Source organism: Ptychodera flava, chromosome 7, assembly GCF_041260155.1.
Source record: "Ptychodera flava strain L36383 chromosome 7, AS_Pfla_20210202, whole genome shotgun sequence".
NCBI classification, from domain to species: Eukaryota; Metazoa; Hemichordata; class Enteropneusta; family Ptychoderidae; genus Ptychodera; species Ptychodera flava.
This window is the reverse complement of record NC_091934.1, coordinates 41361197-41374838: the sequence shown is the minus strand read 5'-3', so window position 1 is coordinate 41374838 and position 13642 is coordinate 41361197. Positions and strand designations below refer to the sequence as shown.

General features: G+C 35.3%; 1 protein-coding gene across 1 annotated transcript; it reads right to left on the bottom strand.

Moving 5' to 3' along the window:
* Nucleotides 1–2960: 2960 nt before the first annotated feature.
* On the bottom strand, nucleotides 2961–11247 carry LOC139137584 (deoxynucleoside triphosphate triphosphohydrolase SAMHD1-like). The gene is made up of 9 exons (XM_070705765.1): nucleotides 11204–11247; nucleotides 10847–11023; nucleotides 10361–10452; nucleotides 9672–9728; nucleotides 8316–8520; nucleotides 7438–7503; nucleotides 6897–6998; nucleotides 6418–6543; nucleotides 2961–3717 (listed from the first exon to the last, which is right to left on the bottom strand). The coding sequence occupies exons 2-9, from the start codon at nucleotides 10871–10873 to the stop codon at nucleotides 3577–3579; spliced, it is 816 nt and encodes a 271-aa protein (XP_070561866.1). The 5' UTR covers nucleotides 10874–11023; nucleotides 11204–11247; the 3' UTR covers nucleotides 2961–3576.
* Between the last annotated feature and the right edge of the window lie 2395 nt (nucleotides 11248–13642).

Below are 13642 nucleotides of genomic sequence, written 5' to 3'. Positions count from 1 at the left end.
TTCTAGAAATAGCGGAAAAATAGCTAACTGCGCGGCATTTGACATTCAATTCAAGAAATTACATGTTCACAATAATATGTTCCTGCTTTCCTTCATTAAATGCGATGGAATTGGCTGGTACTGCATGACCAGTTAGGGTCCTAGTTGAATAATAAATTGCACACGGGGTTGCAAACAGACACGCAGGACTACTAGAGTCCAGCCATAAAGGTTTGAGGAGTTGACGATAGGCCCAACACATCGGCAATGTTATCATTATCCAAGAATCTTCGTCTGACTACATTTACTGCGATTCGAGTCACGACGAGATTCATGTGAATTACATTTACGATAACAGCAACGTGGTTAACGTTTTAGACCATTCTCTCCAAGGCAATTACTTGTCAATGTTAACGTTAATAGGTCAAAATACGGTACTCCTTAAAGGTATACAGTCACCTGTAATCTAAATATGCCCATATATGGTCAAAGGGGCGTGCCTTGGTATTCAAATGCCCATGTGAGGGCGCTGTTTTTAAAAAGTGGCCACCCGCTTAAAATCTCTGATTGGTTAGATTTTCTCTTTCCATGGTAACTGTGGCAAAATTGGAACAGGTGACAGTATACCTTTAAGTTCACTTCTAATCTCTATAACAGGTATGCATATGTGCTTGCATATCAACTCATCATCCTGATGTCAGGAAAGATTTATTTATATACCATTGCATAATTCTCAAATTTAAAGAACGTATGAAAAGGAGACAGAGAGACAGGAACTGGTGTTACATCAGCCAACGATAGTCGTAACCATGTAAATTCCAGCCTCAATTAAAATATTTAAATGAGCAATTTGACGTTGCAAGACCGAACAAGGTGTTTGTCTGTTTGTCATTATTTTTTTTGCTAGATTACAAGTTTTTAGAACTACAATTTTTTTCTGCTGGTTCAAACTTTTGAGAACTATTTTCATAATGAGTTATGGAGTTGAATTATTACTGACATTGTAAATTAATTCTACTGAATAATTATCAGTGTTGTAATTATTATGAAATGATAATCACTAAAACATATTGTTATGCTTTCCCGAATTGTATCACATGAAATACCTATCTTACATACGTAACGTTGTCAATCGAACAAAGCCATTCTTGGGACAATGATAAAATTGCGATGGAAATGGTCTGTGATATGAAATCGTTATTTGAGTTCGAATATAGTTACAAATCACATTACAGTAAAAAGACATTGATACTAAACATGTATACAAGGTAGGGGTGTGCAATTTAAAGTTGGATAAAAAGAGCAAACTATTCTGCTGCATATCTGTCCTTTACGACATTTTGGCGTATTCCAGTTTCATTGTTTAAACAGGAAGTTCCATAAAAGATCCAAGGTGACGTACTGGCCGTTCGGGGACAATTGAGTATCAATACGATGGTTTCAGCTGGTAATTTCAGCGAATCAGAATGTCGATTATGAAAGTGTCTGCAACACACTTTTATTGGGCGATGTGCATGATATGATGGCTAATTCATTGTGAGACCTCAGAGATACACGCTTTGAAGGAAAACTGCATAGGTATAAAAGATTCAATGTTTAAGAGTCCATTTATTTCGCTAAAGGGTCTTAGCCAAACTGTGCATCTAAGATACACACATAGTACAGACACAGAACTAAATTATCAGTGATCAAGTGCTGTGGTTACATAAGACACACATAAACAAAACAGTGTTACATAATGCAAAATACACATACTAAAATTTCGCCCTTTTGATATATTCGTAAAGCAAGCTACAAATTGACAAAATCTATGGTCACTTTTTAGGACACCATTTTTATCGATTTACGATTTAGGATACTAAATAGCCTTATTATAATATCATTATGCAATGATCATTTATATGGCTTGCGAAAAACAGCCTATAGATTCGGTCCACGCTGAAGAGCTATAAAATTAAGATCACAAATCCAGGTGTTTGTTCAAGGGACTTCCTTAGAAGCAAGACATCGGGTTTTACGAAGCCCTAATCAAGGTGTCAATAGGTGTAAAAAAATTTGCATAATTCATACAGGTGAAGCTTTAATTGTGCTCATTTTGCCTATCAATCGGCTACGTTTAGCATAAGAATAAAGCACGACGTTGAGACATGATTTTAAACGCTTTGTGCATACATAGAATGATCAAGCCTGAATTAAAAACAAGGAAGTTACAAACTACTACTAAGTAACCGGTGCAATGAAACACACAAGACTGTTGCAGTGAAACACTGGCAATGTGGAGTACAAGATGAAAGACACTTAACTCAAGACGCCGGGTAGAGTGGGCGAGTTTCTATTACAGCAACTCAACAAACAGTACAACTCGGAAGACCACTTGCAGCAGAAATTCACTATATAAGTCACATGACAGCAGGATACGTCATCATGAATAATGTGTGCGGTTCACTAGAATATTATCAGCTTGGCCAATACTTCTCAGAGATTCTTAATGATATTCGAACATTTGCGTGTCGTCCACCTCATGATTACTACGAAACGTTTTACTAAACATCGGTGTTCTTTGCTCTTTAAACAATCTAGCTATTTCTTCAGCTAAACCAATGATTTGAATTAATCAGTCTTGTCATATTGATATTTGGTATCGTTCTTGTTGAAATAAGGTTTTCTTGTTTGGTAGAATACTTGCAGAAAATTTAGTTTACTCTAGTGCCTGGTGGTGCATTTTGCAAACTGACTTATCGCCGAATCAAATGTAAATGCACATGCACCAATCGTGTAACTCTTACTTCTTCCAACTTCATGTTAAACAGTAGGACCTTGTGGATATTTCGGACACGAATTTATTTATTTATTTATTTATTTATTTATTTATTTATTTATTTATTTATTTATTTGTTTGTTTATTTATTTGCAATGAAGAATTTCCCATTTACAAGCACAAATCGGGAAGATGACCAACAAGGTTGTAATCTTCCATGGGGTCCTTTCAAAACTAACAGCAAAATATAAAGGTTAAAGTCTATAAAAACTGTAAGGCCTAAAAATAATGCAAATGTGAATAAAAGCAACATGAAAAGTTATTTTTCTTCATTTTCCGAGATAAATGTTTTTAATTGACTTTTGAATATTAAACGGTCTGTTTGTACGAATACTGAGCATTTGACGCACACAGCGTTTTCCACGAACCACTATTAACCAGGGTTTCGTTATGGTTAGGTTAGTAAGAAAGAATAAGGTCAGACCATGGAGGTAGTAGAGACCAACTCCCCGCCAAAGAAATCATTTTAGTTAGTATTAAACGGTCTGTGTGTGCCTATTATTCAGACGTGTGTCAACTACTTTTGGTAAAAGTTCACAAAATTCACATAAAAAATTCTATATTTGACAGAAATGTGTTTTGCATGGTAGACTAGGCAAAGAAATTTTGTTCAATTAAACAATAATTGGTGTGCATTGCGTGTTTTCTATTATAAAGTACCAGTGTTACCAAGATGGAGGGGAATTATTCTCTTTCTAAAGCAAAATTATTCCAAGATCACTTGCTTGTTTTCTAACATATAACGGGATAAACCGAAATAATGACTTTAGACACTAAATTCAATGTTCGTCTTCTTGTAGCATGGCACGTTTGGTTTCACTTGGACTACCTTCTTCGACACTATCTCTCTTCTCAGATGTCGACGGCGGACATTTAATTTTCTTGGCCTTGCTAACTGAGGGTGTTTCTGGCTCACGTTTCTGAAACGTAATGATAACGAAAATGTCGATAAAAGTAGAAATGTAGGCTTGAAAGGTCTGAAACTTACTCCTTCTAATACCGAACAAAAACAGCTTTCATGTTTAAGTTTCTGAACGACGTCTTAAATTTCATTGCTCGAAAAAGATGGCCAAATGAAATGCAGAAATTTGGAAATATAAACTAAATTAGCTGTTGTGTTCTGGACTAATTTGAAGGCCCCTACTGTAAATAAATGAGCGACCTTTCGGAATGTGATTTTACTAAAAACAACGAATAAAATGTTATGATACCGTTTAGAACTTGGGAATTCGTAAGAGAAACTTTGTACTGACCATTTGAAGCCAAACGTTAGTAATTGTACAACGACACGACTTGAGGATGCAACTGAAATATTACATCTGAAATAGGTTACAAAACTAGAATAGCTGTTCAAATAGGCTAGTCATCAATAAGCTTAACTTTCAAAAAGCGGGTTATTTTCAAGAAGCGTGAGGAAAGGAATTAAAAAAAAATTAACATCAAAACAATCCTGTATCAGATTCAATAATTCAGGATTAAATATCATGTCTAGGAACAAACAAATTTAAGTTGACATTATTTGGATAATTTTGTAAGACCTGACGTTCTTTATTGAATTTGAAATACGTTTTAAAAGTCAATATGACATTTTAAAAGTCAATATGACATTTTGTGCTAATTTCAATGAATCGGTATAAGGCCGATGACCTACACATCAGTTTCCAGAAAAGATTATACTCATTGATCTAAGATTACAAAAAAAATGCCTAAGTTATTTAGATATGCAAATTTCAACATGAGGCAAGTCACCTAAAGAAGACTACAAACCTAATCTACAATTTATCAAACAAGTACTTTCAGTTACGATTGTGTCTTTTTACGATGAATATTGTTGGAAAACGAAAAAGATATTTTTTACACCGAGTTCAAAGTATCACTATTCATTCTCGCGACAAACTGATAAATGGCATGGCTAGTGTGTGTGGTACGACTAATGCGGACACAGAAGCACGTGAAGATATTGATACATTTGTCTTTGTCCTGGTAGATAAGCCATCGAACAACGCGAGAAGTTCGGTCAGCTTAGGAAGCGTTCATTTATTACGGCCGGGGGTGGTTCGGCAAAATCCGGGGGAAGGGTTCACCTTAAATTTAACAACTGCAAAAGGGGTTTAGTTTTCAAAACGGCACAGAGGGGGGCTCACTTGATTTTCATAAGTATCAATCCCGTCGAAAAACAGTTTCAGGGTTCAAAATATTCTCTGAAGCCAACAGAGAAGTTGACTGTAAATCTGAATAAAACTATAATTATCGGTCACACATGAACATCTTGCCTTGGCAGCTCTGCGGCTTGTCTTCTTGAAAATCGAGCTCGCTGAGGGCAATGAACAATTCCTATTACTTACTTAGTTATTAGAGACATTAAGTTTTGTAGTTTATATTATAGATAGATAGATAGATAGATAGATAGATAGATAGATAGATAGATAGATAGATAGATAGATAGATAGATATATTGTTATGTCGGTCATTTCCCCCACACTCATCATGACCTGAGTTCAATTAGTCTAGAACATTCTCAAGGTCACTGCCCTTAATGACCTCACAACCTTGATTTCAATTAGTCATGTTTGGAATGTTCTGGAAAGTTGATTAGTTGTGCAAGAGAGATAATTTTAGAACAGTAATTAGCGTGTCAATAAAAGTTCTAGATTGTTCTTTAATGCCTTTATGTAAGCACATGGGTATAAAAGGGACGTGCACAGCTTCCAGGCAGACTTTTGGGATCGTGTCTCTTGTGTGTTACTATAAGTGTTTCAAAACTCCAGCAGTAGTCATTCTCAAGACTTTTCAAGACCTTCACTGCCAACGCTGGATTTATACTGTGGACTTTGTGCAACTTCAAGCCTGCAAGCCAAAGGACTGTTCATTCATCCGACTGACTATTACAACTCTGAGACTGGAGCTTTGCCGTCCCAGCTGAGATAAGTAGTCTGTACACTTTTAAAGCTTGTACTCTATCCCTGACTTAGCAATTAGATTTATTTTCGTAATAAATTTTGTTTAAACGTTAACTGCTGAGTTCACCCTTTTGTTCGTTTTCTCTGCACGTAACAATATGATCAGTGGGTTAGTGTCAATTCAGGCAATGTATAGTGCTCGATGCGTTTCCGCAGGGCATCGTTATTGCTAGACGTGGAACTTGTCGTGATTACTCTACAGAGGGCTGATGTGCAGTGTCTCGGAAGCTGATAGCCAATTGGGTGGATGAATCTTACTGTTGTAATAAAATATACAAAAAGACTCCCTAAGTTGCTGAGAATATTGACAATCGACCAATCAGATATAACCTTCCGAGCACGCTGCACATCAGTAGGGTACAGCCTGTTTCATGCGTGTTCAAGTATTAATGAGAAGGAATTTGCTTCTGTGTCTACATTTCGAAAGAAATTCTGTACGTTTGTTTAGCAGTGTTGACTTGTCTGAGTGGATAATGTGAAATTTCTCCGAGATGCAGAGATTACAGAGTTTTGTATTATATATATATATATATATATATATATATATTATATATATATATATATATATATATATATATATATATATATATGTATATATTTATAAAATACAAAACTCTGTAACCTCTGCATCTCGGAGATATATATATGTATATATCTTACGGGTATCCAGGTTTGATGTTGAGCCCATTCATCGACACATTTAGAGGCCACTTCCTTTTTGTCGGAGTCTTTGACATAAATAAAGAGTTGACGTTCTTGGAAAGTCTTGGGAAGCAGATGAGACACCTTGAGAAATAGTGTAAGGGTGACCAGGTTTAGCCGGTTAATAATTGTCATGTATCAAAAAAATGAATTAAATCAGTTACTGTAACATGCAGACAATATCTGATACTTGATATTATGCGTCATTTATGAATTACTTAAAGTTGTGAAATCAAGATAACTAATCAATGTAGATACAGGAATGATCTGTTAGCTAAATATACAGACATATATGCAATAATTACGACTTAGAATGCACACACAAACTGGAAACCACCACTGTGAATTGTCTTAGCTTTCTAAAATGAAAATGAACAAAGTAGTAATAACAGGTATGCTTTAACTTTTACAAAAAAGAGTGACATGAATGACTGTACCTCATCCTGTGGAATTGGTCTAGGTTCTGGATCTCTTTTGCTGTAGAACAGAACTTTGTCAACAGGATTTTTGGCACCCATCCCATAGTCAAGAGTTACAATCTGTATAGTAGTAAGCAAAATTGATGTTGTGAATGAAAGTATGAAATTAAGAACGTTTTGACAACATTTAAAATCTAAATTCACTTCTATGGTCTGTTTGGTATGTTTCAAGAGCTGCCACGAAATATAGAAATAGTCATAGGACGAATATATAATTTGAACGTTATCTATCACAATATTTCATTTTCATACCGACTGCATCTGGCTAGATTTTGTTTGACTTGATGCCAGAATCTACGTAATTAAAGTTCTACAGTAAGAAATTATGCAAAAAAGGTCTGTCGAACTATAACAGACAAGATGTAGAGATAGCTTATCTACATGCTTACATACTGATTAATAGACTTATTGAGTTCTTTCCACACAAAAGAGATACGACGTGATCGTATTGCTTTTCTGTTTGGTTTTATCTCAGCTGTGCAATTATCTAGTAGCCTACCTTAAAACACATATCGTCAAGTTTAAAACTGTTATCTTGTTTTACTATATCTTCAAGTTTCACATCCTGAGTAGGAAAGGCAATGAACAATTAAAGTATGATAAAGAGTTTATCCACATTTAATTTCAAATAAAGTATTTCATGATGAAATATCCTATTCAATAAGCTAAAACATAAAAAGTAATGTTGCTTCAATTTATTCAAACGTTTGCTTGTTGACACTTATCTGTTTGAGCCGAATGTATGTATATTAATGTAAATTTAATTTGAATTTACATAATGTGGCTTCAGAATTTGATTTGATTTTAGTGTCAAAAGACATCAGGTAGACATGCGGCTCATTTTGTAGTTCAAGACGTTCCGATAAATCTATGGTAGATCACGATCCAAGACGAAAGTAAAGAAGCCTGTACAGGTTTAATTTTTGGATGAAATACCTTGACAGCGTTCTCACTTATTTCTAACATTGTTAAATGCTTTTTTGTTTGTTTTTGTTTTTGTTTCTCTGACTTGTACAATAATAAGCAATTGCGAGTAAATTAACTGTATATTCTTTTGACGAATACTGCGACTAGGCAGCCAGTTTTTTCATATTCTTCAATGTCAATAGATTGAATTAAACTATATAATATGCTTTCCATGTCAACTTGTCATGCATACGATAAGGCAATTTACAATAAATTCCTTGTTTATATCTTTACCTTCATTTTCATTGAAACTTATCTCAGTAGCAAATTTTGTTTTTCGAAGATGACGGTAGAACCAGGTACTGGGACTTGAAGTTTGTAGCGGTGGATAAATGACCGTTTTGTTCTCACACTCTTCAAAATGGGTTTTTGTTTGGTGTTTGTTATCTTAGAATACACTACATAGCTTACATTTTCGGCGACCTTCGCATCTTTCTCTAACTTTATCCTTCTAATTAGCTTGTACAGTTCTCGTTTTTGAATCCGTTCGAGTAGTGTTCTTGCTTTGGTGAGTTTAACATTTCCATGTGAACGACGTATTACACCTAAGATGGTATCGTCCAACATTCGGTAAGCCTCCATATCTTTCAGAATCATAAGCATATCAAACTTCTCTCTAGAAATAAACGGAATTAGTAATTATGAATAATGGTTCAGTAATCTCCATACCACTCGTGATTCATGATTTAAATAGATACATTTAAAGATTACCGTATGTAGTGTTCCAGGGACGACTATCACGGAGTATAGTTTTTAATTGCTGGAGGCTATTTCGATACCACGCTGGCTAAGAGCATTATCGAGTACCCTCTATGATCCTGTTAGGTCAAGCAAAACTTCCATGATCGTCTTTTATTGTCATTAATTTCGGATATTTGGATAAATTGGTAAGGCTTCCTAAATGTTATTTTGAAGATAAGATTTGCATACATCTTTCTTACCCTATGTAATAACTCTAACATCAGTAGTATTTATTTCAAATACGAGCTCTGTATTTACAGCTTTGAATACAAAGACATCATGACAACATTCCTTTTGTGATCACACTTCTGTGATTACACTTATAATTCTGTAAATTCGATGAGATTCGAACTCTCAACGTGTGACACCAAGTCACCTAGCGAACTTAGACGTCACAGTCAAACCACTCGGCTAAATTCCCACCCTATAGGTAGTATGCGCCTCGTAATTGACTTAAACATCGGCTTGAGAAATCTTTCAGTAATTCATTTCCAAATTCAAGAATAGAAATCGGAGGTCACAATTCGAATTTTGGTACATGTACTAGAGATATAAATTACCAAAGATTTTTCGATATTTGAAATTCAAAATGGCCGCCATCCGTGTGTTAACTCTATGGAGAAAAGTAACATTTTCGATTTCCAAAAGACTGAAGTGGTGAAAGTGAAAGTTATTTTTCTTGAAGAGCTTCAAGGTAACCCCCCCCCCCGAAAGTGATACAACAGAAAAGAATTGTTAAAAATGTTTTGAGTCGAAATACCTGTCCCCGAGGTGCATTCTACCTTAAAAAGAAGTATATTACCAGCTATTTTAGTAATTATTTTTCTGACTGCGACCCCAACACACGCTGTAGAGTTCATGAAACATCCGCAAACGCACTCGCTATGAGTACCGCTCACAAACTATTTATCAAAGCAATGAACAATGAAAACATTGATTATAATAAAAGTTGGGCAGCACTATGTAGAGCCAGGTTTTAGAAGATTTCTTTCGAAAAATAATCAGAAAATAAAAAATGGAACTTACCCATTTGGCTTTGTCAGTGTCAGGTAGGGAGCAGCTTCTACAAGCGCATCACAAATCCTTGAAATATGACATCAAATCGATTCCAGCAATCATTATCATTCAAGGCAAATAAATTACCAGGTCCAATAAACAGTAAAAACAAACACACAAAGAAACATAAGATCACTGACAAAATCGGTAGTACAATCTTGAACCACTATATAATGGTGGTACCAGGTGTCCGGAATGGGTAAGCGTACCCTGCTAGCATGCTACACCCGTCAAGATTGAACTGGTGTGACAAAGTTATTGTACGGTAATTCAGCTATCTGCTAAATTACTGTTCTGAGTCAAAGTCGGGAATACTGTCTTTCATCATCTGAGTGACAGATTTGCCATATTTAGATATAAGATCTAATAATGTAAAAGTTTTATTTTAGTCAGATTTTCATCTTAGCATTTAAAATATATAATAGCTTATTTTAACTTTGAAAGTTTTTTAACGAGATCTCGCAAAATAATCCGATTGCCAAGTCGTGTTAAGGCATCTGAAATAAGAATATCACAAAAAGCTGTGCTTTAAGTTGCCCTTGAAGCTGATTTGATTTGAACTAAATGCGCCTTGCAATTGACATAAGGTGTTCCTTACGCGAATATCAAATACCTTTACATTGGTAAGTTTACGGAACTTTGAGCACGTAAAGACTCACATAATATTAACTGCAACAGTAACTGGATGAAAACATGCCATACGATAGAGACGATATCTTGTGTGGAACATCTCGTATGCACTGTGTGCTTCCTGTTAAACAATATGATTTTAACAATAATAAGGGAACAAAACAATTTATAACTGTTTTGGCATTTCAGTAGTATAGAAACGAGTCACTCTATGGTCTGCCTAAACTCCAGAGTCAACAAGGTGCGTTAATGGATAAGCAGGAGTAATGAAACAAACAATACATAAGCACGATGACAATGTACTGACAAAGCTATCAACGAAAATATTCGACCCCCCCTATCAGAAGAAGCGTTACTGTACGATTTAAATCAGAAGACATGACGTTTTATTGGATAATATTCGCTACAAGAAACAACTAATGAATTTTGCTTCCAATAATTGCATTTACTTTATCATGAAACCAGGGTTAATCCTTTCTTCGTTATTTTTCAAAAGGCAACAAAGTTATACTCACCTTATCTCTGTAGCATATTTCTTTCATTCGTTCGCCCTTCCGTGGAACTTGCAATACACGTGCAAACTTGATGAATCGATCGTGCAGGAAATTGGATGATACACCTAGATGATAGCTGTCCCTTGCAAAATAGTCCCACTTATCAACGTCGATCTGATTCGCTTTATTAGACACAATCTATATGGATAAGGGATAATCTCATGTCATCTTAATACGCATGCATGTACTCTCAACAAGGATGTTCAGCACATCAATACCAGTTGATTTCGCTACACGTGACTTGTGAGTGGATAGTATTGTATTTGCGTAGGATCTATTTACGAAAATCTACTCATCTGTAATCGGTTCGGAACTCACCTCGTATAGGAACTGTCGATTTGGCTGGATCGCGGTGTAGGCTTCAGCCTGTAAAACAAATGTAAAATTATCATTAATTAGCTGAACATATATCGACGAGAGGTTGGCACTGTTAATAGAATCTAGTATACTAGATACTTGAAAATGTGTCTGTTAATGCCGAAATAATTGAATCAACAAAGACATTTGTTTGAAGGTCGTGCTCAAAGCATCCAGAAAACGACTTGACCCATGTGAGACTAGATTAAAGATAACTAATTGATAACGTTATAAACACCGACTCAATTCTAATATTGAAGTGCTCCTTGGATAGAATGATCTAAAAGCTAACACTAATAGATTTCTACCTTATTTTATAAGGTTGCTAGCAATGGTGATGCTTAACAAACTTAAAGACAGGCTATCATCTCTCGTGAAGAAAGCCTTCTTTTACAAGAATGGTATGAATACATTGCCATCAAGCGCAACTTAGGCTATTTCACCAACAACAGTGATGCCAAACTCAAATACAGTGATGTTGAGGTGATTCAAATGCTATATTTCCTAATTGACAACATATTATCAAGTTTGCTGGCATGACATTCAGGCAAACCATAGGCATTCCCATGGGCACAAACTGCGCCCCACTTCTTGCAGACTTATTTTTATATTTGTATGAAGCAGAGTTCATGCAATCACTTCAGAAATCTGGGTGTAAAAGGATTGCCAAGCGATTTAACAACACCCACAGATATATCGATGATCTCATCAGTTTAAAACAATCCTGGTATATCCAATTATCTACACCTAATCTACCCAGATGATTTAGAAATAAAAGAAACAACTGAAAGTGTGGACTCGGCATCATACCTAGATGTATTGTTTGAAATTAGACATAATACACTATATACTAAGCTGTATGACAAAAGAGACGATTTCAATTTTGAAATCATAAACTTTCCCTTTTTGTCGAGCAATATACCGTCATCTCCAGCTTATGGTGTGTATATTTCACAACTCCTCAGATACAGTAGAGCATGCCATTCATATTGACACAGCCTATTAGCTCAAAAGTTAGTGAGGCAAGGATTCTCAGAAAGTAGATTAGTGAAATCATTTAAGAAGTTCTACGGTAGATACGGAGATGTTGTATCCAAATATGACCTGTCTGTTTCTCAAATGATGAGTGACAGCATACCAAATTTTGACTCACAAAAGTAATTTGGTGAATTCACCAAATAACAATGAATTTGTCGCTTTTGGTCAATCTTGACGGGTGCGGCTAGCTGGCAGGGTACGCTTACCCATTCCGGACACCTGGTACCACCACTATTTCGTGGTTCAAGATGGCCCCATTGCCTTTGTCATCATCTATATGTTCCTTGGACCTGGTAAATTTCATAGTTTACCTTGAATGATAACGATTATTGGACCTGATTTGATGTCTATTTATTTACAGTTTAGTTAAAAGACTGAGCTTACGCAAGGAAACCAACATACAGATCTGCAAGCGAAACATTAGTTCTCATCGGTGAAAAAAAATCTTTTTACAAATCTCAGAGATTAATTACCAAATTTTTTCTTGAGTTGTACTGTACTTTTGAACGCAAGTCTGCGTAATGTACAATTTTGTTAATATTACGTTTGCGCCAATCTCGTCAAACAATTTCGAATTTTCTACCAGTTTTTTAAGGGTGCGAAAGAGTCCATAAGTGGGTGTTGTACATTGGTGACCAAACGAGCTTACCTTTTTGTATTCTCTCTCCTCATTGTTGTCGCTTCTGACAAGTGGTCCGTATATCATTTCTTTTATCAAATGAAAGTCATGACCATTCATCTCGTAGCCAAAAGTCCTGAACACACCTCTGAAATTGTACTTATCAACCATTTCATCAAATATTTTGATGGATCCAAGTTCATGCTGAATTGAAATAATTTCACATTAGAAGATTACAATAGAAGATTACAATTAAATTTTTCCAAATTAGAAAGCGGCATTATAATTTGGTCGACCTAGTTTATAGGCTATGGAATTTTGGACTCAAAAATGTTGACAGAAAGCCGTAAACTGTAATTTCTTTATTCATCTCAGAATTTTGCAAATGTTTCCATTAAATTTATCTACCTATTTAGCTGAAGAACCAATACAGCCAAGACTCAGATACAGATAATAACTGGGTTACTTTACCTACATGATGCATAAAACATTTTGACTAATCATAGTCTAATCTTGGATTAAGAATATCTTGTGAGAGTGAAAAAAAACTTGTTTGCTCTGTCGCTTTTAGCGTTGCAGTGGTATTTCATTACCGGGCATGTTTTGCTGAAAACGAAGGTTTACAACTCAGCTGCGGTAAATTAAATAGTAGCCTGTCGATCATTGGTTATCGGTAATTTTGAAAGTGAATCCAAAATCACAAGGAAAACAAGTATTTTTCCACAATTAATAAGACTTCTTAC

Bases quoted from the DNA above. Each gene is read 5' to 3' on its own strand.
- LOC139137584 (XM_070705765.1), bottom strand. From the start codon at position 10,873: ATGAAAGAAATATGCTACAGAGATAAG. The intron at 9,729-10,360 runs GTGAGTCTTTAC...TCATATTTCAAG, and splicing joins ACTGTTGCAGTTAATATTAT to GATTTGTGATGCGCTTGTAG. The intron at 3,718-6,417 runs GTAAGATATATA...ATTACGTTTCAG, and splicing joins AACATCAAACCTGGATACCC to AAACGTGAGCCAGAAACACC.